The 26,289-nt window shown below is 37.2% G+C and overlaps 1 protein-coding gene across 2 annotated transcripts in view; it reads left to right on the top strand.

Annotated features, from left to right (window-relative positions):
- Positions 1-25,276, top strand: part of CDC5L (cell division cycle 5 like) — a 30,051-nt gene extending 4,775 nt beyond the window's left edge. Inside the window, exons 5-16 of one of the 2 annotated variants that reach the window (XM_081313049.1) lie at positions 652-751; positions 1,838-2,056; positions 5,618-5,762; positions 6,113-6,301; positions 6,811-6,959; positions 8,922-9,084; positions 10,923-11,087; positions 15,584-15,664; positions 16,008-16,253; positions 18,379-18,576; positions 23,044-23,256; positions 23,753-25,276. In XM_081313049.1, the coding sequence (XP_081169175.1) occupies positions 652-751; positions 1,838-2,056; positions 5,618-5,762; positions 6,113-6,301; positions 6,811-6,959; positions 8,922-9,084; positions 10,923-11,087; positions 15,584-15,664; positions 16,008-16,253; positions 18,379-18,576; positions 23,044-23,256; positions 23,753-23,857 (1,973 nt within the window). In that variant the 3' untranslated portion in view covers positions 23,858-25,276. Of the gene's footprint in view, positions 1-651; positions 752-1,837; positions 2,057-5,617; positions 5,763-6,112; positions 6,302-6,810; positions 6,960-8,921; positions 9,085-10,922; positions 11,088-15,583; positions 15,665-16,007; positions 16,254-18,378; positions 18,577-22,806; positions 22,870-23,043; positions 23,257-23,752 lie in introns of those variants that run through there. The other variant, XM_081313050.1, reaches the window with a different exon arrangement.
- Positions 25,277-26,289: the final 1,013 nt, after the last annotated feature.

Here is a 26,289-nt window from a genome sequence, read left to right as displayed (position 1 = left end):
ACCTTGTGATACCCAGGAAGTATGCCAATTCTTTTGCAATGCCGATCCTCTGGAACAGTATCCTCCCAGAGACACATTTAGGAAAACTGTTGAAAACATGGTTGTTCTTCCAGGCCGTGTGATAAGGTGGTCATAGAGTCCCCATAAGTTACGTCTGCCTATGATGATCATCTTATCCAGTGAATATATTTTACATTATAGTTTACAGTAGCTTCCTTAATTCTCTGTGGCAATCATGTATGTAATGTTGCCAGCAGCCTTGCAGTGCAATTTTCTGAATATTGTCAAAATACTAAGATAACAAATCAGAAAAGAGAAGCTGAATGTAGACTGTTCTAGAAAATGGTGTTTGCAGATCATTTATGCCTGAGATGTTTCAGTCTGAGATTCTAGCCTCAGTAACGTAAAAGCAAACTTAGATTATTCTTTAATCTAAAGAATAGACTGAATATAGAGCTATAATGGATATAAGTTAAGAATTCTATCAAGCTAAATGAGTTCAAAGAAGATTTAAGTGATGTAGAATTTGTAGGTTTTAGAATTTGTAGCTGATGTAGAATCTATAGATTTTTTTCAACTTTTGAAAGGCTGTTCTGTTCTCAGGTTGCCATTTGTAAATGAATGGATGGACTTTGTATATTTGTTTTGCAGATGAACTTGAGATGCTTTCGGAAGCTAGAGCTCGTTTGGCTAACACTCAGGGAAAGAAAGCCAAAAGGAAAGCAAGAGAGAAGCAGTTAGAAGAAGCCAGGTAGATAACAGCCTACACCTTTTTGATTCAACTTAGTCGCCTCTAATTAGATTTAAGATTTAACAATGTTTTCATGCTTCCAGTTTGACATAGATAGCTTGGGCTTTTCAAGATTTGCTTTGTATGCATGGCAAATCTGTGGGATGGGTTCTAAGGCTCACTCCTTGCAGCTTGGATCTAGATGAATGGACTCCATCCCCTTCCTTGATCTAATTCACTTTCTGATAAGCACTTCAGAATTTGACAAATTGGTGTTAAATCATTAAAGAAAAGTTAAAATTGGGATGAGATTATGGATTTCAATTCAGCAATATTACGTTCCTTTCAAATTTATTAGTGGTAAAGCCAAATTGCTGATTTAATGTGGTAAAGGGCCATAAGGTTGAACATTGTGTAGTTCATTACATTTAATGGCTGAAATGTTCAGTTTGGATTTGAGAAACCAGTACTGAGGTCTGATAGTGGATCCCACTGAGTGATTAGGTTCACATAAGACATCATCTTAAACCAGGAGTTTTAAATAATGGCTTAGTTATAGTGACCTAGCTGGCATCCAACATTTAAGCGGCCTTGTACATTTATGAGAAAAGTCTGGAATATGTTGAAAACAGAGTGTTAATTGTAATGGAAGAGTTAATTTGGTTCTAATTATCTGCAACTCTTGAACTTGCCTTACTGCTTTCTTATGTTTTCAGACAGGACAGGAAAGTCATTGTTTATCTTTCTACATACTTGGAAGATGTGAGGGACTTTAGTTTGAAATTACAAGATTCTGGATATGAAATTAAGTGCATCTACTGAATCTTGCCATTAAGGTTGAATAATGTGTATTTCAAGACTTCATAATTGTGATAAAGCTAGTAGAACCAATCACATATTTGAAATATTGCATTTAAACCTGGAGTTTTTAATAAGTCTTAACTCACACAGATTTTTTTGTTTTTTGAAATTCAACAATTGAATGGAGATTTGGGTTTGTTTTTTTTAAACAAAAGCATGGATATTTTATGTATCAGTGCCTTCAACAAAAGTGTTCTTTATGTTATAGCCTTTAACATTTACTTCAAATTCGATTTTACTCCTCAGGCGTCTTGCTGCTCTACAAAAAAGGAGAGAACTCCGAGCAGCAGGAATTGAGATCCAGAAAAAAAGAAAAAAGAAAAGAGGAGTAGATTACAATGCTGAAATCCCATTTGAGAAGAAACCTGCTCTTGGTTTTTATGATACATCAGAAGAAAACTACCAGGCACTGGATGCAGATTTTAGGAAACTAAGACAACAAGATTTGGATGGGGAACTGAGATCGTAAGTAGAATTTGGATTAAAGTATTCCCTGGAGCAAAATCTTGCGATATATCAAATTCTGTTTGTGGCCCTCACAAAACTTAAAATATTGTTCAAGTTGTACATGTTTATCTTCACATACAGCAAGGGCAGCCATTTATCTCCTGAGGGTTTCTAATTCTAAGGGCTCTCTGGGAAAACATGGGGATTTCAGAAGAATGGGAATGTCATTCTTTTTGCATACAGATATTGAATAAAACCTTTTCTCTGACTATTTTAAAACTATTTCTAGCCCCTTGTATTTAGAATACGATAGAGCTGGAAGGGACCTTGGAGGTCTTCTAGTGCAGCCCACTGCTTAAGCAGGAGAACCTATACCATCTCAGGCAAGTGACTGTCTAGCGCCTCTTCTTAAAAATCTCCAGTGATGGAGCACCCACGATTTCTGGGGGCAGGCTATTCCACTGGTTAATTGTCCTCACTGTCAGGAAGTTTCTCCTTAATTCCAGGTTGCTTCTCTCTTTGATCGGTTTCCAACCCTTGTTTCTTGTCCTGCCCTCTGGTGCTTTGGAGAATAGTTTGACGCCCTCTTCTTTTTGGCAGCCCCTCAAACACTGGAATACTGCTATCATGTCTCCCCTACTTCTTTTCTTTAGTCTAGCCCACAGGTCGGCAACCTGCGGCTCCGGAGCCGCATGCGGCTCTTTGAGCCGTCTCTTGCGGCTCCCAGCCGCCCGGTGCGCGCGCACCTCTTCCAACGGGCAGTGGTGCGCGCGCACCTCTCCAAATGGAGAGTGGCACCGCCCGTTTGGAGAGGTGCACGCGCACCTCCCCGAATGGGCGGAGGTGCGCACGCACCTCCCCAAACCTTTGGAGAGGTGCGCGCGTACCTCCGCGCGAACGGGCAGCTTCCTGAAAGAGCGGCGCCGCTGCCCCTTCGCACGGAGGTACGCGCGCACCTCCCCAAAGGTTTGGGGAGGTGCGCGCGCACCTCCGGTCGTTCGGAGAGGTGCGCGCGCACCTCTCGGAATGGGCAGGGGCGCCGCTCTTTGCGGAAGCTGCCGCGGCCCGTCTGCTAAGCTGCCGCTTTCAGCAGCTTCACAGACGGGCCGCGGCGGGCTTCCTGAAAGAGCGGCACCGCTGCCCATTCGCGCGGAGGTACGCGCGCACCTCCGGTCGTTCGGAGAGGTGCGCGCGCACCTCTCGGAATGGGCAGGGGCGCCGCTCTTTGAGGAAGCTGCCACGGCCCGTCTGCAAAGCTGCCGAAAGCGGCAGCTTTGCAGACGGGCCGTCGCCATCGGGCAACCGGGAACCGGTTCCATCTCATTTTTAAAAAAATGGCAGCCGCGTGCATCCGCGCATGCGCAAAAAACCTTTTTGCGCATGCGCGTGCATGGACACACGCACGCGGCTCCCTCTTTTTTTAATTTGTGATGGAACCGGTTCCCAGTGGCTCTTTTTCTTTTTTAGGTTGCCGACCCCTGGTCTAGCCAAACCCAAGTCCTGCAGCCGTTCTTCATATGTTTTAGTCTCCAGGCCTTTGATCATCTTAGTTGCTCTTCTCTGAATTTTTTCTAAACTCTCAACATCTTTTTTTGTGATAGGTGACCAAAGTTGGCTGCAGTATTCCAGGTGTGGTCGTACTAGGGTTTATAAAGCGGTACTAATACTTCACGTGATCTTGATTCTATGCCTCTATTTATACAACCCAGGATTGTATTAGCTTTTTTGGCTGCTGCTGCACACTGCTGGCTCATAGTCAAGTGATCATCCACTAGGACTCCAGGTCCCTCTCACAGTTACTTTTTTTAAGCCTGGTCTCACCCAATCTGTACTTGTACCTTTGATTTTTCCTGCCTAAATGTAAAACTTTGCTTTTCTTTACATTGAAATTCATTTTGTTGGATAGGACCCATTGTTCAAGTTTGTCGAGATCTTTTTGGATCCTGAGTTTGTCTTCTGGGGTGTTGGCTACTCCTGGCAGCTTGGTGTCATCTGCAAATGTGATGAGTTCCCCTTCAGTTCCCTCATCTAAGTCATTTATTAATTCATCTAAGTCATTTACTAATCCCTGTAGTTTAAAAACAGTAATAAAGCACTTACGTTGGAATTTCTTAAGAGTTAATCATTCATTTTTATCTTCTTGTAAATATAGCGTAAGCATATTTTGTAGAGCTTCCTCAAAAGATATCTGGAAGGGGGGGCTACCTTCTGTTTGTGCTCCCGGCTGTGGCAGCTCTAAAGTGATAAATTACATTCTTCTGAAAAAATAGTTTTGAACTTATAATTTTAACCATCTTAATATTTAACAGTGCTAACTTTCCATGGGAAAAATGGCAACAACATATTTCAGATGCCAATTAGAAATAAAATAATCACATACAGGGGGTCCTTGGCAGAGCAGGAGGGAGCCCAAGAGGAAAAGAGCAACAAAGCATGTTCCCTCCCCTTTCCTTTTCCTCCCCTGTCTTTTTTCTCTGCCCTTTTTCTGGTCTCCCTCTCTCTTCCCCCTCCCCTCCCCCATTTTTTTTCTGCTCTTCTCATTCTCAGACTCACACCACCTCCTCTCTCTTCTACACACTTCTGCACCGTTTAGGTACCCAGTGCAGATTTGCTTTCCTTTCTCCCTCTTTTTCTGCTCTCTTCCTTCTTTGGAGCAGCACCAGCAGTGAACAGCATGTCAAAGTTACAGTGGTAGTGAACAAGGGGGGCTTAACAACCAGAGTTCCAGTTGTTGCAGCATTCTCACAATCGTGATTGCAGTCCAGGTGCTTGCAGTTAACGCTCTTACAGTGAGCTTCAGTCACACGATTGCAATTTCCAATATTTCTTGCTTGCTTCCCACAAAGAAAGTTAACAGGGAAGCCAGAAGAAAGTTGGAAGTTGCTCCTGCTCCCACTCCCACTGCTTTCTTGCTCATTTGCGCTCAGTAACGCCTGCCCATGGCGCCTGCACACCCACCCATGTGCCACAATGCCTGCACTCAGTAGTACCTGGCCACTTCTGCCAGCTTGCTTTGCTGAGACTCCCATCTCCTCCTCCTTGACCCCCCCCCTATGGTCCTGAAATTACAAAAGTAATTATATCCAGGATTGCTGTCACTAAGGTCATGTGATATTGCTTTTGTTCCCCCGGTTAAATTGTTTTTATTAGCTTATAGTATACAATACAAAGAAAATACAAAAGCAAATAGTGGGAAAGATAGGCAAGGGGAAAGAGAGTAAAAAAGTGAGGGAAGGGGAAAAAAAGAAGAAAAAGGCATTGACTCCCAACTTCCTTTGGTTCAGTAAAATGAACCATGAAACATCAACTTTTTACTTTTACAAAATAGTGTAAACTAGCCATTTCGATAACAACCTTTCAGTCCATTTTGATGAAAAATAAAACATATAATATCTGCTAATAACCTAGATTGTAAAAGAATTTGCAAACAACTAGATTCATTCAAATTTGGAATATGATAGCTCCTATGAACAATAACCTTTCTTATAAATTTCACCTCTTTCCTATCCAGTTCAGAAGCACGTTAGATGATTTTTTTTGCAAAAACCTTGTATTTAATTAATTTATTTTATTTATTAGTGAAAAGGAAGGAAGAGAGCGAAAGAAAGATAAGCAACAGCTGAAACGGAAAAAAGAATCTGATTTACCATCAGCAATTCTTCAGACTAGTGGGGTTTCAGAATTTACTAAAAAAAGAAGTAAGCTGGTGCTTCCAGCTCCTCAGGTACGTTGCTTGTTATTATCGCTGGTGGTTCTTCTGTTGGTGTGAAAGAGAATTGTCTTACAGGTTTGTTTAATTATGGAAACAAAACACTCATCAGTAGAAGCACAAATTGTGTTTCATTTAGGCTGCAATAACATATAAGCTGTGATGCATAAACTATATCAGTTTATGCAAATCAGTCTGTTCCTCCCTTATTGTCTCCAGGTGGAATATGCAGCACAAGCATTCTCTTCTTTCATAATATACCACTTTTTTTGAGGTTAAAGTTGGGATTTTTACTAGCTGTTGCCCATGCCTGTATATTACAATCCTGCAATATTGTTTCTTATTTTATTTGCTCCTTATTTAAGATTTCAGATACAGAACTTGAGGAAGTAGTTAAAGTTGGTCAAGCAAGTGAGATTGCCCGTCAAACAGCAGAAGAATCTGGAATTACAAATTCTGCTTCCAGCACGCTCTTATCAGAATACAGTGTAACCAACAACAGCATTGCCCTTAGAACACCTAAAACACCTGCAGCACAGGACAGAATCCTACAGGTAATGCCTAAAATAACAAATTGTCTTTGCAACTTCTATTACTACAATTCTGCCTGCCATGGAGTAAAAATATTGGGAAGGGCTAAATACCAGCAGATAATTTTTACATATTTATTTGGTTTCTATATATAGATAGATAACTATTGTGGCTTGGTGGAAACAGGCTTCATATGTCGTCCTTTTTTTAAGGAGTAGAAACATTCCATACCTATCCAGAGGGTGAAGGGGGGGAGGGGGAATAAATGCAGAAGCAGCTCAAGTATAAGGTTTTAAAAAAAGACTTTTTGTAACCAAAATGAACTCTAATTTAAAGCATTCAGATAGTGGTAAAGACTAATTCCTTGTTCAGAGACATTAGATATCTCTGGGTAATTTTGTATATGTGCTTGTATACGGTGATTCATAATTGGTATATTATTCTGACTTCAACTGTATTATATTTTTTAATTATGATTTGAGTAGCGATTTTGAAAAATGTTGATTATGCACTTTGTATGTCTTTCCTACAGGAAGCTCAGAATTTAATGGCACTTACAAATGTTGACACCCCCTTGAAAGGGGGTCTTAATACACCTCTCCATGAAAGTGATTTCTCTGGAATAACACCTCAAAGACAAGTTGTTCAGACACCAAATACTGTGCTTTCCACTCCCTTTAGGTAAATTAGACTACTTTAGTTGTTGAGAAGGGTATTTTAGATTTCTCTGCAAAGAATGAGGGACAGTTTCTGCTTTGATGATTAGGTTGATCCCTAAGACAATTCCCAGGAGCCTCTTGCCACTTAGGCGGTCCTTTATACAGAAGAAATTTGAATGTTCAATATATTGAACAACATCACTGAAGCATATATATACTTTTTCTATATAGAACTGTACTCTTAAGGATCTTTACAAAAAAAATATAAAGCTACAGTTATATAGGTATGTGTGAAACACAAAAGTGTCCTCAATTTAGGTAACAGAATAACCTTCCTGCAACACTTCTTTAGAAAGTTCTAAATGGATACATAGATTTGGTGTTCCTTGTTCCCTTGGTTGTTGTTTTTTACCTCAAAGCTACAAGAATGAATAGTTCATAGATTTTTTTTTAATGTTTTCAAAAATATTTTAAAATTTGAAGAATTATGCTTTGGCAGTTTTTTATGCTGTTTTTGACTCCTAGTGATAATTTGAATATAATGTAATGTATATATTAAGCAAGTTTCAAAAAGAATAGGAAGCCTCTTTGTCTTTCAGTACAACTCCTGCTTTATTATTATATACACTACAGTGTGAAGTAACAGCTGCCAGTTCTTTAGCTGGTGTTGGCTTTCATACATATCAAGTAAGAAGTCACAGTTTACCAGTGTAGTATGTGTGTGGATCCAAGCAGTATGGCCTTTTGATAGACGGAAATTTTGTCAATGCATAGTGGTGTCCAAAAAAGTTTGGTATGGCGCCTAGTGTACCAGAAATCATTGGGACCACCATGGCTGATTTACTATTGTTCCAAAACGTTGTTATTAGATATTTTTGCTTGCCTTATAGCCAAAGGAAAAAGAATGTTTCAGCTTAGTTGTATGAATAATACTATCTTAGAAGCAAAAACAGACCACATTTACATTCTAATTGTCAGCAGTCTTTATATAATAGCAAAATCTGCATTTTAAGTGCACTCTGAAAGTCACTGGCAGTCAAGTTCAAAAATATACAGTATGCATCCACAGAAAACTCTTTTAATGCAAAACAAAACAAGTCTTTTTTTTAAATCCAGTCTGAAAACTCAAGATCAGCAAGTCACACAAATATGCAAAGTCCATAGGAATACCAAATTCAAGATACAAGGGCCTGTATTCAACCAAACAAGAGTTATCAGATATTTTTTTAAAAAATATCTGTACATTGGTGTCTTGAGTTTCAGGACTTTTTTAAAAGTGAAGATTGTGATCCCGACTGCTCCCTAGGAAAGAATGACCCTTGACTCTATGAATGTTAAAGAAACTTTTACTAGTGATGTTGAGTGCAGCGTGAGCAAGGCAAGCCCTGAAGAAAAACCGTGCAAAATCATATACGGAAAGCAATTCTCAATGTCCAAAACTCCCCCCCTCCCCCGTGGGAGCAGTCCAATCAGGTCTTGTTCCAGTATTTTGGGAATGTGGTGCCTCTGGCGCCACAGCAAATTCCTTTCTCAGGGCCCGTGTCCTTGAAGGCAGGAAGATGACTCGGTTTAGCACCTCTGTTCCCTATCAGTTTGCATACTCCCCAATTTCCCATAAGAGTCTGTCACACCTCCAGCACTCTGCCCTTCCCAAGTCTCCCCCTCCCCATTATGGCAGTTCAAAGAAGACAACGATAGGCAGATGACAACAGGCTTTTTGAGTAGTGAACGGGACTGCCTGTGATATAGATAGAACTGCTGATTTTTTCATCCCAAATCTTATAGTTCATTATGTCTCCAATCTCATCTACTTTGTTCATCAAACAAAATTCCGTTTTTTCTACCTCTTTTTATGCCCTTATAATTTTGTTACCTGCTAATTCAAAACTTAAAACACAGTCATATTAGCAAGTGCTCTGATAAATATATTTAAGGGGTTCAGATGTTGCCTGAGAACTGACACATATATTGTATTTTTTTCTAGGACTCCTACTCACGGAACTGAAAGCCTGACTCCTCATAGTGGAATGACTCCCAAGCCAGTGATAGGAGTGACACCAGGCAGAACTCCATTGCGTGATAAGCTAAATATTAATCCTGAGGAGGGGATGGCAGATTACAGTGATCCATCCTATACAAAACATATGGTAGGTAAGAAAATGTCCTAATATGCATAAAATACAATATTTTAATTCTAATGTAATATTATATTTCACTAGATCGGGTAGGCAACCTTGGCTCTTTTGTGACTTGTGGACTTCAACTCCCAGAATTCCTGAATCAGCATGGCTGGTTCAAGAATTCTGGGTATTGAAGTCCACAAGTCATAAAAGAGCCAAGGTTGCCTACCCCTGCACTAGATGAAGCTCATAAAATTATAAATCAAACAGGAATTAGTTTGAAACTTTTCATAGGAAGACAGTGCATATTGTCTTTTAAAGCAGTAGTATTCACCACCAAGAAACAGTACATGATCAAATTAATTCTCACTAGGAATGTCCAGGCATACATAGTCAGATCTTATTCTGTGGAGTTCAAAACCTCTCTGGGAAATGGAATTCATGAGCCTTTGTGCATTAAATGACTATATACAAGGCATTAGCTTTAGGAGCTATCCAAAACACAGAGAGAGTGAGAGTCCATTTTCTCTTTGTTTTTATTAAAATAGTGGTATTGGGAGAATGTATATTCTACTTTTCTTCCTCACTAAAGATAAAATATAGATACCTTCAGCAAGCTCAATTACCTAATGAATTAATTCCATTAGGGAGCTAAACTGCATGGGGAATGTTAAAACGCTTCCATCTCCAGCATCACTACTTATTAACATCTGATGTGTACATATAATGACATTCTGCTTTTCCTGTCTCTTGGGAGAAAAAAGCAAAATGGCAGAATACATGGAAGGATTTGAGGTTTTATTGGCAACTTAGAGGATTGATTGATAACTTTCCTGTTGGTTGAACTTTAACTCTCTTAGGGAAATCTATGTCAGCTTGAGAGGCTGGCTTAAAAACTATGCTTGTGATCAGGTGACAAGGAATTTCTGAAGGCTACAAAATAAATTATACAGAGGATAATAGCTATAGAAAAAATAATAATTTAGTACATTGTTAAAATAGTTTTCAAAACTATTGAAGACTCCTGTGTAAGTAATAGGGCGCTAGTGACATTGCAGAGTTGGAAAGCTTTTCTGTAATCACATCTACTTTAAGAAAATGGAGCACTTGAACATCATCTGAGGATTTTCTTCTATAAATAAAGCTTAATTTTAATTTTTAGAATTCTTTTTCAACTTTGGACTCCTGTATTTGAAGTACAAATTTGAAACTTCATAGTCTGACTTCTTCTGGATGATGTGTTTCTGAAAAATTGCAAGCCTAGTCCCAGAATGGCCTCAAACGGAACACGCTTTGAGTTTTTCTCTGTCTAATGAAGATCATCCTGTGGATTCATAGCTGGTTGGAAGCCTGTGCCCCAAGAATTCACAATTTTGCATGGAGATTTCAGTGTCTCGTTTTTGCTTTGCTATGCTGCAGATTTTTTATGAATTGCTGTATTTAATTGGTCTGTGGAAAGGATTCTTAACAGATGCTGGCAAGATAATTTGCAGATGACATTTTTGGTGGGATAATTTAACTGTCCAGAAAATGAGAATAATATTTGAAGTCCCATTCAGAAGACGGGAAAAGAGAGTTAAAGCTCTCATCATAAAATTCAGCCAAGACTAATTCCAAGGTTTTTCAGTTAAGTAGAACAAAAATGACATGATTCATTATTGTTTATTGCGAATGAAAGAGAGAGAATGTGGTTTGTTTAGGTTAGAAATTAATTGTATTCATAATTATTTGCAATTTTTATGTAGATGTTACCTGATACCTGAAAATGATTTCAACCATTCTTCCAGAGAAAAAAGCATATTTGATTTTAGGAAAGCAATTTTTTTCTTACATTGCCTTTATTAAATTCTTTTAACATTTTGTAGGAAAGAGAATCCCGTGAAAATTTGCGTCTAGGACTAATGGGCCTTCCTGCGCCAAAGAACGACTTTGAAATTGTTCTACCAGAAAATGCAGAGAAGGAGCTTGAGGATCATAATGCAGATGACATGTACATTGAAGATGCAGCTGATGCAGATGCTCGCAAACAGGTAAAATGTGTAAAAGAGGAATTGGCAGCAATTAATTTGTCAGCATAGAACAAAAGGATGCTTATAATATATCTTCCCATGTATTATAATAATTTAGATTACATGCCCTGCTTCTAAGGAACATACTCTCACAGAGCTACTGATAGATAAATGTAAAGTCTGTTAAAATGGTAAATTGCAAAAAAAAATAAATACAATTAAAAATATGAGAGAGCAGAGTATCAGAATGTGAGATTTAAAAATTTGATACTCACAACTCGAAGACAAGTCGTTAACAAAGGAAAGATTTATTGAAAAAGAACTGAAAATTAAAAAAAGCGGTTGCAAGCGCGGCCTCTTAGACCCTTCCCAAATGGATTGAGTTCTAAGAGCGCAAAGAACAAGTTTCAAGCTATACATTTTATACCCTTTCACAATGCATGCCGTCCCTAAGAAACCCTCCCAACTTCCCTTTGTTCTGTTAAGTCATTCTTTGAAGTTGCTTCACATTTCTAAAGGGTATTCTTGACAATTTCCGTACATCCGTCACTATCTTATCTTGTTTACTTGTAATTTTCACCTTGGGCCAATGTTCCTCTCATACTGATAGTAATTTTCGTCTGAGGTGTAAGTTCCTGTCTTCAAAGAGCTTTTAGCAAGTCATTGCTGATTGCCATTTGTGAGTCACTTTGCCTGGGCAGGAAACAGATAGCCTCACACTTTGGTGTTACATTTGATACAATTTATAAAAGAATAACCTTTATTTATTTCCTTCAAGAATATAGTTGATCTCTGCCTGGGGTATGGAAATATAAGAATAGGCTTCAGACAAGGATCCTTCAGAAAACATTCAAAAGGCAGGATGCAGCAGACTACTGATTGTCAGACTGATCTGTTAGAACATAGGTGTCAAACTTGCAGCCCATGGGTCGGATGCATCACGTGCAGGCCAGGCCCACCCCACCTCCGCAAAGGGAAAAAAGTCATGATGGATAACGTGACATGATTAAATTTGACAACCATGTGTTAGAAGAATAAGCAGGTTGAGCTTTATAATTCTTCAGTTGTAAGGTATAAAAGGATCATTTGAGTTCTTATCCTATGGTTAAAGATAATTTTTAAATTAAGATTCTTGGCGTATGTTCAGGCATCTCTATGGCATTATTTGAAAGCTTATACCTAACTACATTTTAACCTTGCACACTGCATGAATTCCACCATTGACTTTACTCACTGTATTATGCAATCCCAGGAAACCTTTGAGTAAATCATGGGTAGGTAATTGTGACTAAGATAATGATCACTTCCTAAACCAATAAATATTTAGGAGACAGTTATGTAAACCACCACATATACTTCTTCATTATCAGTGAAAAAAACCTGCTAAATTGCTGGTTCACAGAAAGGCAGTTAAAAAGAAAATGTGACGGACTTCCAGTTTGCCATCGCAGCGGATGCAAGAAAGTGAGCTCCATCTTTCGCGTCCAAATTAGTTCCACTGGGGGACCCTGGAAAGGGTCGAAAGTCACCCTATAGGGGCGACAAGCAAGGAGGTAACCCCCGTTTGATCACGGAAGGGCAGTAGCCCTTCCGTTTGATCCAGGGAAGCCCTCCAAACTGGCGGGGGAAAGACCGGCCATAGGCTCATCACTAAGCTGCAGACAGCCTAAGTCAAAATTACCACGAAGCAACTTTAAAGCAACGCGGATGAAACTGGGTGAGACCTGATCCTCTCTGTATTTTTTCCTGTAAAAGCTGCCCAAAGTATTTTTTCCCCTGTGAGGAGAGAGGGAAGGGAATTTTTACCCCACCCTCTAAGAAAAGCAGCGACTAACTACCCAGGGGAAACAGAGCAACTATAAGAACAATTTTAATCTAATTGGATGTATAGGCTTTTGAAACCTGAAGACTAAAAGTGTTCCTTTTGTCATTGGAGACATTGTTTTTTAAAAAAATAAGACTTGAAAAATCACCATATAAATTTTGGATTTAAGAAGCTTAAAAGATGTTGGTGACATCTTGTGATGAAGTATGGTATTACAACTTGTTATTGCTTAAAAGAGACTTGGCTTGAAGCCCAGACTTTAGATAAAATTTCTTTGACCTTGATAGCTACCACCTGTGAAATACCCAGCTGCAAAGAAGGAACTTCTGGGCGGCATATCTAGCCTGCTGGAACTATGAATGTAAACTTTTACTGACCCTCATTGCTATACTTGGGGAATTGCTTTCCTATTTCTTTACATGAGAAGCATATGTTATTATATAAGATGATGGAACACCTTGGACTCAACTTTTACTTGACAAACAACTTCTACTATAAAGACCACCTATAACGTGAAATAGAGGTCCCATACCCAGCTACAAAAGACTTTTTAACGTTTGATTCTAAAGTCTGCAACTTAACATACTATTAAGAGAATATGGATGAAGACCAGGAAAAAAACTTTTCCATGTTGAAATCAATACATGAAATCATCCTTTCAGCTTGTGATGAAATAATAAGCAATATAAAGCAAGAAGATGCCAGCTTGAAATATACAAACCCAGATCTTGACTACAACCAAAGAACTAACAATGCAGGAAATAACAGGAAAATTGGAACAACTAAACAGCAAGACAGAGGATAAAATTGATCAACAGACCCAGCCAATGGAAAAATCAGAAAAGGTAGTGACAATATTGAAACTGGAAAAGACGTTTTATACAAATCAGAAGAAATTTGAGGAAAAGGAAAAAGAATAGACTGAATGAAAGATAAACCTATCTGGACAATTGCGGGAAATTAGAGTAATAGAGAGGCGATCTAATGAATCAAAAAAACTTCAATCAAATGGTCTTTCTTATTCCAAATAATATATATAATAATAAGGGAGAACTATTTGATGATTCAAAGGCACTGACATGGAAGGTTAGCTGGCCAAGGAAGAAAGCCAGAGTAAGGCTGAAGAAAATAATGGCTTGATTTATTAGAGGGGATATTAAATTACTAATTAGAGGGTTGAATATGGTGGAAAATAGATAACTTTTAGAAAATAAAGTAACATAATTGAATAGCTATGATGTGTAACAAGACTATTAGGCGTTGGTATGAAAAGGGAAAAAGGGAGAAGTTATGATAAGGGAAATAGAACATATTTGGAAATCATAAACTACAGTTTGTTTTTGTTTTTTTCTTTGAATATTGATGGGAAATTAAAGTTTATGTATAGGCTAAAAATATTGATAAATGTAACAAGAATGTTTTTACTTAGTTGAAAATAAAGAATTTTGTTTGCCCAATATGAGATAATTATGTGTATTACTGAATTATTGGTTAACCCAGATAACACTTATAATACTTTTGACAATAGAGGGGATATGGTATTATTAATTAGACGGTTTAACATGGAGGAAAATAGATAACTTTTAGAAAACAGAACAAGACTATAATCAAATAGATAAGTTGTGTATTTAGAATATTAGACTTTGTTATGAAAAGGGAAAGAGGAGGAAATTGAGATAAGGGAAACTTTGGTCACCTAAGTATAAAACACTTGGAAATCATAAATAAGAAATGTTAATTTGAGTATTGATGGGAAATTAAAGCTTGGGGGGAAAAGCAACAACAGGCCATTGATTGTATATAAAGATTGAATGTATAAGCTAAACACTATTGATAATTGTAACAAAGATGTTTTATTCAGTTGATAATAACTGTATTAGCTTAATATGAGATAGTGATATTAAGGGAAAAAGAGAGGAAATATCTGGTGTTGTAACATGGGATTTATACTAAAGATTTATGTATACTATTGAACTATTGATTAATCCAGTCATTACGTTGCTTTTTAAAATAATTGTAAAATGAGAAAAATAATAAAATATTATTTTAAAAAGTGACAATGCTTGGAGATATATTCATTTTAGAATGGGAAACAGTTCACTTACTGAATTACTGCGCCCTACCCTCCCTTCCTTTCTCAATAAGCATCACTCAAGACTAGGAATCGCTTTTGGGATTAGGACAGTACAGAGACTGATACTAACTATTGTGTATAAACACAGACAGTATAGGTAGTGGGGCTGTTTCTCCTGCTGGGGCCTGTCAGTTGCAATTTGGATTTGGCAATGAAGATTTCCTATAATGGCTTTTATTTGGTGGCCTAGAAACCAGGAGACTGAATTGTAATCCTGCCTTAAGCATGAAAAACCAGCTGAGTGACCGGGCCACTCTCTTAACCCAACTAACCTCATAGGGTTGCTGTTGTGGGGGAAATAAGGGAAGAAGGAAATACTGCTTTAAATTGTACTTGAAAAAAGGCTGGGACAAATTGTTCCACTTCATAGAAGAATGATTTTATATTGTGGAATGGAATTTCTTTTTTAAAAAAATTATTTGCAGCACTACATTTCTCTGCTCTTTATTTGATTTAGGACACTATTTTCTGTAACAGATTTTGTTGGCTTTTCATTGTGCTCTGTGTTGCTGAGAAGTCTCGCAAAAACCTGTCCTAACTGCTGAAATCTCTTTCCAGACCATTCGGGAAATGGAACGTCTAAAAGCTTTAAAGCGAATGCACAAAGCTGTTCAGAAAGATCTACCAAGACCTTCTGAAGTAAGTTATTTCCTTATTCTAACAGATATGTGCCTCTCTCCATAAGAAGGTAAAAGAATAGATGTTGGCTAAGTTGTATCGTAGGAGTTAGTCAGTGGTATGAGGTGGAGAAAAGACACATTCTTTCTTTTTAAAGCAACCCTTTCAGAAAACCCACTGATGTACCTTTGATTGATTGAAAATGTATAAAAAACAGTAAAATATTTCTAATTTTTTGTAAGCTTGAAATGTCTGTATCTGTGCTCCAGTTGCAGAATACGTGAATCTAATAAAAGTAGGATTTATATTACAAGAGGTTGCTCCCAAGTGACTATGTGAATGATTTTTTATTGGTTTCTTTTAGGTAAATGAAACAATCCTGAGACCTTTAAATGTAGAGCCACCTCTGACCGATTTACAGAGGAGTGAAGAACTGATTAAGAAAGAGATGATCACTATGCTTCACTTTGATCTTGTACATCATCCTTATGGGGAGGTCCCCGGCAGCAAGAAGATGAAAGTTCCAGGAATGGGAACCAGTAGCACAGAACACATAGCATATCTTGAACACAATCCGTATGAAAAGTTTTCAAAAGACGAGCTCAAGAAGGTTACGTAATATTTACTGGTATCATTTTGGTCCCTGTTTTGTCTGCTTATAATAACTGTATTTCATAAGAAAAGTACTTTAAAAGCCTTATTCTTGCAAGTTGAGAACATTTATTCTTTTGGTACCAGGGTATTAAATATATACAGATGATGAGTTTTGGGCTGAATAGGCATATTTATGTTTGTAAGTATGGCCTCCCCAGCTGTGCTAGAAAAGACAATTTATTAATCCCCTGCTACAACCAAGCAGTTGATTAGCGGGCAATCAGGGTACACTGTGATGTGTGGGTCTGTTTGAAGATTCTCCCAATATTCTGCTTTCATCTCTCCTGCACCTTATCCAAAGAGGAATGGCATGAAGTAGACAGAATTGGCAGAAACTACATTTCACTTCACCCCAACTGTTGTCCTCATTGTTTTACAGCTGCTCCTTCCCATTGTCCCTGGGACACGTACTGTACTAAGGGACTGGAGCACAGTTTGGATTTTTAAGTTAGTTCTGTTCCTCATTTCTGATGTAAAATATTTTTGAACTTGTGCTGAAGATTCATTATATACCCAGTTTATATTAAGAAGTTGCTGCTTGATAAATTTGGATTTCTTTCTTTGAGTGGCATTCTAACCGGTTTAATATCAATACAACACATTTGATAATGGCTCATCATAAATTGAGTCAACTTACTTGTGAGTCCCAAACATTTTGTATTTCATCTTTCAATTTCATTATCTTGCAATTTTGGAAATTAAGAATAAGCAGCTTCAGGGCTTTTAGATTTTTATTTGGTGCTGGCATTGAGTACCTGGTTTGAGGGAAAAATAATAAAGGGACAGAATTAAAGCTTATGTTTCAGTTTCTCAGATCATATTTTTTGGTTATCTCAAATAAAGTCTTCCCCTAAAATATTGATTCTTTCAGATTTTTATCTAAGTCGTTACGTTAAGCACTACCCCAGCTAGGCCTAATAGATCCAGCTGTCAGTTTCATGACTCTGTAATCCCATAATGTGAATACAGTGGGGCCACCTCTCATTGTTCTTTTTTGTAGATCCATGTAGATCCTGATACCTTGACAAAAGGCTTATACTCAGCTTGCTCATGTTGATCTATCATGCCAAAATGTATAGAACTGTAAAGAATCGACTTTTAGTAGTGATTAGATCTGTTGCCACTGAGCAGTGGGCTAATGCCTCCTTAAGTAACACCAGCTGCCTGCAATTAGTGCAGGTTCGAGTCCCACCAGGCTCAAGGTTGACTCAGTCTTCCATCCTTCCGAGGTAGGTAAAATGAGGACCCAGATTGTTGGGGGCAATAAGCTGACTTTGTAATAATGCCGCTGGGGGGGGGTGAAAGCCCTAATAAGCAGGCATATACACAGAATGAAGGCTACTGCTAAGCACATTGATTTGTGCTTCTTAGATTGTAAGCCACCCTGAGTCTTCGGAGAAGGGCGGGATATAAATGGGATTTTAAAAAAAAATGATTGCAAAATGTTAAGACAGGAAACTTGAAAGGGAATTTGAATTTTATTTTTTATTTATTGACCGTGTATTGGCCCATATAAAGTAGAGGTAATCCTCGACTTACAGCAGTTCATTTAGTGACCAAAGTTACAATAGCACTGAAAAAGGTGACCTATGACCATTTTTCACACTCATGACCGTTGCAGCATCCCCAGGGTCATGTGATTTACATTTGGATGCTTGACACTGACTCACATTTATGACAATTGCAGTGTCCCAGGGTCCTGTGATCCCCTTTTGCAGTTTTCAGAAAAGCAAAGTCAGTGGGGAAACCAGATTCATTTAACAACTAAGTTACTAATTTAAGAACTGCAGTGATTCACTTAACAAATTTCTCACTTAGCAACATAAATTTTGGGCTCAATTGTGGTCATAAGTGGTCATGTTTGTCATATAGCAAAAATGTCCGGGTCAACTTTATATGTACTTAATTAGATTTAAATCCTACCATTTCTTTCAGGAGCTCAAGATGATGGCCATGGCGCCGTCTCTATTTTTTCCCCCCGCAACCACCACTCTGTGAGGAAGTTGATCTCAGAGTGACTGGCTCAAAGTCATAGTTGAAGTACAGCAAAAGGTTTACACCAACTTTCATATTCCAAACAGGCTGAAGACCTTCTGGTCCAAGAGATGGAAGTTGTGAAGCAAGGGATGGGCCACGGAGAACTTTCAAGTGAAGCTTATAATCAGGTGTGGGAAGAATGTTACAGCCAGGTACTGTTCCTGCCTGGGCAGAGTCGCTACACACGAGCCAATTTGGCCAGTAAAAAGGACAGGATTGAGTCACTTGAGAAGAGATTAGAGGTTGGTATAATCTTTTTTGTCCTGATTCTGTGGCAGTTTTTATTAGTTAAAAAGGATTATAATTTCGGTCCTGGGTGAAGGCAATGGTAAACTTTTTCTGCACTGTTACTAAGAAAAAAAGAAAGGTCCCAAGGGGGGCGGGGGGAGAGAGAGAAATAATACAGAATTATTTTACCCAAAATCCTTTCGGCTTATATATTAGCTAGGGGGAAAAGATGGATAAGATGTGTTTTTAAATTTTCTTCAATGGAATGACAATTTATCGCCACTTTCCTGCTCGTAGGACATTTCTGAATGCCAGCACCAGGGTTAGCTTAGCTATTACTCTTCTGCTAGAGACAGCTAACTCCCTATTGATACATGAGTCCAGAAATATTATCTAGAATGTATAAAGGTGCTTCAAATTTATGTTGGATGTGAAAATGTGGAAAATATGAAGGGTCACTTGTATCGTATCTGGTGGACGTGCAAAAAATCTCATCTTTGCACTGAACAAGTTCCTTTGCATTCCATAACCTTAAACCTAGACACAATTATTGAATGGGACTCCATAAAGTTGGATAGTTGAGGAAAAGAGACTGGTAAATACATTAGCCTCTGAATTAGGGTTAAATCATGAATATTAATAAGTTATGTTTAAACTAGAAACCAAAAGCACTGTGTTTTGCTAGTCGGTCATTCTCGCAATTTGCAAAGACGATGGACTGCATGATACTTGAGGGTTTGTATAAAGTCATAGGCTTATGATCTTGAGAGTCAAGATTTTAAATGTATGTTATGTTCGTTCAAAACCACACTCAAGTCTAGCAAATTTTAAAAGAATTGCCAATATGTAGTAGTGTTATTATATGATAGATTAATTACACTTGCATAAAATTATTATTTCTGTCATCTAAATGGCTATCTGTAGATCTAAAGATTGTACATGGGTGACAGATATAACTTATTTATTTATTTATGAATATTGCATATTCTATGTGGAAGGTGTAGCTAAATTAATTGCCTTGTAAAAGGTGAAAATAGTCTCCGTTTATTTTTCAGAGAACTTGCAGTAAAGAGAACATACATATGTTTGTCCAGCAGAGGGCACTATTGCTCTTCAGTGTCTTTCATTACACTGTCATATAAATATGGAAGATGAACTGCTTTGTTAAATATTCCAGCATAGTGTTTTTCTCACGAAATGAAAATTATGTGGTGTCTTAAATATGAATATTAAATATTCACTCAGATTTGTGACCATATAAGGATCCAATTTTGTTGAAAGAAAACTTCAAGTTCAATAAGGCTTATTTCTTAATACACAAACACATTTATTGGATTGCAATCTTAAAAACATGCTAAATGAATTTTTTTTAAAAAAAACTGTTGTCTTCACATGTCTTCATGTGCATTGTTTGTTAGTCGTGTCTAGAATTTAGAGAATGATCTTTAATCTTTCTTTGATTCTCCTACATGCCCTTTAGGTATTCTGCTTTCAGTAAATAATAGCACACAAACTGAATTATTTATTGTACTATTTTATTAAAGTATACATAAATGTAAGGTGAGTTCCCTGTTTTTACCTAAGTATATGGAATATTTTTTATTGATTTATTTAAATTGTATTAGCCTCCCAAGTCCATTATACACTGAGGTACATGAATGTGTTTCCTTGAAGTTGTTAGAAAATATACTCGCTCTGTTTTTGTTTTGTTTTTTTGCTGAAATCTGCTAAAATCTAATTTGTGGGATGTCAGTACAGGGTTTCATGCTGATATATAGGCAGATTGGGGAGGAACAAGCCAATTTTATGTGATTGTCCTTCCTTTCCATCTGTTACAAAGAATGAAGAAAGAAGATGAATCCATTATTCTGACTTTTGCTGTTTAGTTAGTACATTTAAATGAAATAGTGGCAAAAAGCCCTGATGCTGCTGATCAAGTTCCCCACTCTTTTTTTTTAAAAAAAAAAAGACTGGAATTCCTCTGCATTATCCAACATTATCTTCCTATGAGCCATATGCCCAATATAGATTTTAAAACTCCTAAAAAGTTGTACAATTTTGTGTCCTAATAAGGGAACCTGACTGGTTAACTACAGAGAATATAGTGCTTTTCTCCTTGATTGGAATACCTACCTAAGTGCTGCACTCTCCCATTAATCAGTCTTTCCATTTAGTTCTCTACTTGTGGCACGTTTCATTCCCTCCAAGGCCCTCCCTGTTGGTTTTGCTTTTGGCTGCTTCATTTCCATCTGCACTGTCTTCATTGGAACCCATGCCAATTTCTCTTTTTCAACATGCATCATTTCTAGAGTAACATTCATCTCTACTACCATTTTGTTTCTGTTTCATTGTTATTGTCAAGGTGCCCAGTAGGGTCCTGATAGCAGGCAGTTCTTCCACACAATAGTGTGTGGGATAATAACTAGTCATGTGCTAATATTAATCTTGCATGGGTTTTGAAGAGTTGGCAGCATGTTTGTTTTTGGGGTGCTCAATAGCTTCCCTGAGTGGGTAGCAGAAAATCCAGGCTGTACAGAAGAAAAACAGTGGTAATTTAGTGCAAACGTTTGACGTAGAATTTGAGCAAATCTGATGGTGGTGGGGTTTGGGTTTTTTTTTGCTATCCATCATGGGCCCCTAATTTGGAATGTCAAAATGCATCTGCAACTCAATCAGTTAAAGATTTCAAATAATATTTAGGAAGAGAAAAAATCCATTTTTCTGAACATTTTGAATAGGAAAATTTTTCTAGTGCTCAAATTCAGATGGCTTTGTGAAGTGTGTGCTTATGTTTAATAAAGTAGTGTTGCTGAACATATTTACTTTGTATTCTGTTTAGGCTGACTTTTAAATATAGGTACTGATCCATATGTATTAATGTATCTTCTCTGTATTCCATACATTTGCCTTTACTTTCATAATCCATTTATTTGTGATTATCACTATGAATTTTTACTTATTTTCCTTTTTTTTTAAATTTTATTAATGCACCCGCTATGTTTATATATCACATTTCCAACAGAGCAGTTTACAATTTAAATTAGGGGGGTTTTTTAAGTGTAGCATCCTGGCTTTTAGAAACTAATCTCAATAATATAATTTTAATTGCGGGAATCAGTAAAATTAATAAGTATTTGTAAAATTAATAAGTAAATTTATAAGTGTTTTGTATAATCAAAAATAGAGAAAGACTGGACAATCAAAATGGCAATCACTGTACAATTTAAGCACATACCTTTTATATCATTGTGGCTTATCAGAAATGTTGCCAGATGCTCCTGCTTGTTTCCTTTTCCTGATAGAAGCAACTAAGTGTTCAGCATTGCAAGGAATCAGGATACTGGTTTGTTTGGGAAGGATTCTTGAAGGGAAAAAAAGACATTTTCTGTGTCCTTTATTACTGGGGTCCCCAATCCCCAGTCCATGGACTAGTACCGGGCCACGGCATGCCAGCAACCAGTCCGCAGAAACAAGCTCCATCTGCAGGATGCAGGCAGCGCACAAAACCACACACCCTCCTGTTGGCAGAAAAACCTCTCTCCACGTAACTGGTCCCTGGTGCCCAAAAGGTTGGGGACCTCTGCTTTACAATAGGCTTGTTAGAGTTGCAATAGGAATTGTCAAAAAAAAGATTTCCATTAGTTTCAGAAATGGCTTTTTAACATGGTACCTGCCATTTTGAATTTTCCATAAGCTTTTGTGCTATGATATGATAAAAAGTGGGATTAACCAGTTATTTTAAGCAAATTGCCTTTTTAGATTGTAGCCAACATCCTTAAGTTCTAACATTTATTTCAGTCTCAAAGCTCATGCTTTTAAAATTCCAGAATTCATCTTGAAGTGATCCTTTAGGTCAGACATGTCAAACACCTGACGTCACATGATGTCATGCGACGTATCGGAACTTTTCCCCCATTGCTGCCAATGGGATGAGCGCGGTTTCGTTGTGTCGCATCTGGCCCCTCGGCCGGCAGTTTGACACCCTTGCTTTAGGTCATGAAATGGTTTTCAGAATATTTGGCTTAATGAAAAGACTGATTATAATTCATCCAGAGAGAACATAGGCATAGATTACATATAGAACACTGGATCCTATCAGATTCTTCAACTGCTGTAGTGTTGTTTTTGCCCAGAATTTTTCCAAGAATGTATGTGAAAAAAGACAAATGCATTAATTCCACAAGCATTATTGTTATCTTTATGGACTTTCCTGTCTGTTCTGTTCTCTTATTTCATACTTCCAGAATCCCATGTTTGGACTGTTGAACAGTGTTGAAGGGTTGATTTGTGAAAGATAAGTTACATATGTAAGCACTTAAAAGTTCTATATAATATCTGTATGTACTATCTTAGGAAAGAAGATAAATGTAAGATATAACATCTCTTCTTTTACAGCTCAGTGCTTTGTGTGTGTGTTTGTGTGTCAAGATATGTAACCATTAGATAAGTCATGCCATATTCTTGATTGCATTTGTCAACAGATTAACCGAGGTCACATGACTACTGAAGCGAAGAGAGCTGCCAAGATGGAAAAAAAGCTAAAGATATTGCTTGGTGGTTATCAGTCTCGAGCAATGGGACTCATAAAGCAATTAAATGACTTGTGGGATCAAATTGAACAAGCTCATCTTGAAATGTGCACATTTGAAGAATTAAAGAAACATGAAGATGCAGCTATCCCAAGGCGATTGGAGGTAAAATTGTGTTAATCTACAGGCCATCTCTAAAAAGAATGACAGTGTAAAAGAAACAAATAAGTAATGCAGTATTAGTAAAATCATTTTTTAAAAAAATTGTATATTATAAAATCATTATATACTGCTCAAAAAAATAAAGGGAACACAAGATAAGACATCCTACTATTAAATACAGTACATTGTGTTGTTTAAGTCTTCCCTTTATTTTTTTGAGCAGTATATTTAGATTTCCCTTTGTTATACAGCGCATGCCACTTTATTCTTCCTAAATTTTTGAATGTTTTATAAAGTCTATTAGAAATTAGCTCTGTCTACATAGTAATGCAGAACTATTTACCTCCAGATTTGTGTTGTCACTTCCCATTGAAAAGAAAGACTTGTCTGTGTGGCTTATTAGGAAAGTTTTATTATAATTCTTCCCTTCCATACTAAGGATAGCATCCTATTCTTTCCAGGTTATTTCATGCTAACTTTATTACATTTGTTCTTACAGTGCCTAAAAGAAGATGTTCAACGGCAACAGGAAAGAGAAAAAGAACTTCAGCAGAGATTTGCAGAATTCATGCTGGACAAGGAAACATTTCAGTCAAAATATTAAGCCTCCTATTTTGCTTATACCGTGACACCATTGTTTGTAATATTTTTCAGATGCAGCTGATAAATTATGATACGTCTCTCCCATCAAAATTAAGCACAAGCAAATGTGCTGGTCAATTTATATCTTATTTTAAGAAAGTGCTTTGTACCACACAGTCATGTACCTTTTCCTTCAGAAGAAAGAAGCAAAAATAAAATGCATATATACTGATCTAACAGGCATAATTTGCATGCTGTAAAAATGCTATACAGGGTAAACATTCCACACCCGCCTTTTAATTCACACAATCATTTTGTTAAAGTTACTGTTTCCTTGTCCTTTTAGTATTTCACCTTTGTTGAGATCAAGGAAAAGTATATATTTAAAACAGTCTTTGTGCCATTAATTACTGTGTATCTGGAATGTAAAGCAGTGTATTAAACTATTTGTCTTAACGCCTTGAAATTTGTTTGCAGATTAAATTTTTAAATTTCATTTTAAGTTGAAACTAGGTAACAGCATTATGATCATATAATGTTCATATAATTACTATGGAATTTATGTATTTCATGTTTCATTTTGTGGATATTTTGTTGATCATAAAATAAAAATTACAAGTTCATAAAACTTGATGTGTATGACATGAAGGTTAAACTGAGAATATCATGAAGATTACCTCAGACTTCAAACATGGAACTGAAGTATGTGTTCACATAGTCTTGGTAGATAAGATTCTATGCGTCTCCCTCCCCCACCAAATACCACTCTTCTCTGGGATATCTGGGAATTACTGCTGCTGCTAGTTGCGTGGAAGCAGCTTATCTGCAGCTAGGAAACTACTTCGAGTACCTCCGCAGCACTTTATGAGTTGGACTTCTTGGGATGGACTCCTCTGGCATGGCCCATTCTCACTTTCAGAAGAGCCCAAACTTGAGTTTTGTAGTCCTTCGTTCCCTCACTTTCTGCACTCCTTGTCTCCTTATCATTCTTCACCTGCCTGTTCTGAGCGAGGAGCTAGAACTTGACTGCACTTGAGGGGCAAGAGATGTGGAATGCAGAACTGGGTGTGATTTTCCGAGATAGCCCCAGGCCTTTTGCTGGTTTAAAAGCTGTTCTGATCACTCTACAAGTCTGTAGGACTTAGATCAAGGATTGCAGCCTTATAGTACTACTACTGACCCTTGCCTTGTATTTTGTCCCCAGCTTTATACTGTATTTTATACGTACTGCCTGTACAATTTCACTAGCAAGTGTATTGAGGATATAATTCTGTATTATTTACAAAGATATTTCAAATAATGTAATTCAAAGCAACTGTGAAATGACTGGGCGATGCTGCTTCTTTTGAATGATCCATCTCTTTCTCAGGGCTGAGATTGATCTCAAAGATTGATGCAAACTGGGTGCAGGAACTTTTTGACTTCAAAATCCATAATAGCATGTGACTCAACCAAAGTTTTACAGCTTTTGTAATATATATATAAGATAATATATATCTTGATCTTAAACTCCCTATTTCCTGGATTTTTAAAAGCATGATCAGAATTTGAAATGATCTTGCACTCTGAAACTGAAGGTTTTTTTATTATTGAATATAGGTAACAAATGTGCCCTGAGGACTGTAAAGAATTACAAGCTAGCAAATGGAAAAATGTGTAATAGTCCACTCCAAAGGCTTAACAATAGCTACACACAAAAGCTCTCTTGTGTGAGACCCGTTGTAAATGAAAGGACATAGCACAAAAATAGAGTGATACTCAATTTTCATTCTTCCACAGGAGAAATTCCTGAATAATTCTGCCAAAAAGTACTTGAGCTTCTAAATTCATGTTAAATTTCAGTAAAGTACCAGACATTTTCTCCATCTTTTAAATTGAGAACAGCAAAGTAACAGAAATGCAAACAAGAATAAAAGTGAGAATTGTACTGATAGTTTTGGATCACGAAGAGGAATTCTGTGAATTTCTCAAACCATTCCTGTTAGTGGTTCAGCAAAGAAACTATTGGAATGAAAATGATTTGGTTTGAACTGAATGTAGAACACTTGTTTGTTGAGAGGAGGTAATATCTGATACATTAATAATTTTGCATCTAACCAGCCTAGGTATCAGTGACTGGATATAGGAATCATTTGCGGAAACAACTCTGGTGAATTTTTATAACTAAAAATGCCTACCAAAATGAAAATGTAAACATTTAATTTTTGCTATCAGATACATTTAAATAAAACCACTAAGCAAGTTCTCATCAAAAATGTTCCCTTTCTAATTACGATTCTATAAACCTTCCAATTTATAGGTATTTCTTATACCAGTCTTTGTGGTAGATACTGTGAGAGCATCATCAATCAGAACTACATTGAATGTTATTCTCTGCACAGTGTAGAATTTTTAAAGAAAACTTTCTTAGTTACTTAAGAAAGCCATAATTTCACCTGAATTAACTAGTGATTT

This window comes from Vipera berus (assembly GCF_964194415.1).
Source record: "Vipera berus genome assembly, chromosome: 1".
NCBI classification, from domain to species: Eukaryota; Metazoa; Chordata; class Lepidosauria; order Squamata; family Viperidae; genus Vipera; species Vipera berus.
The sequence above is the reverse complement of the archived record's forward strand: the minus strand, read 5'-3'. Positions and strand labels throughout refer to the sequence as shown.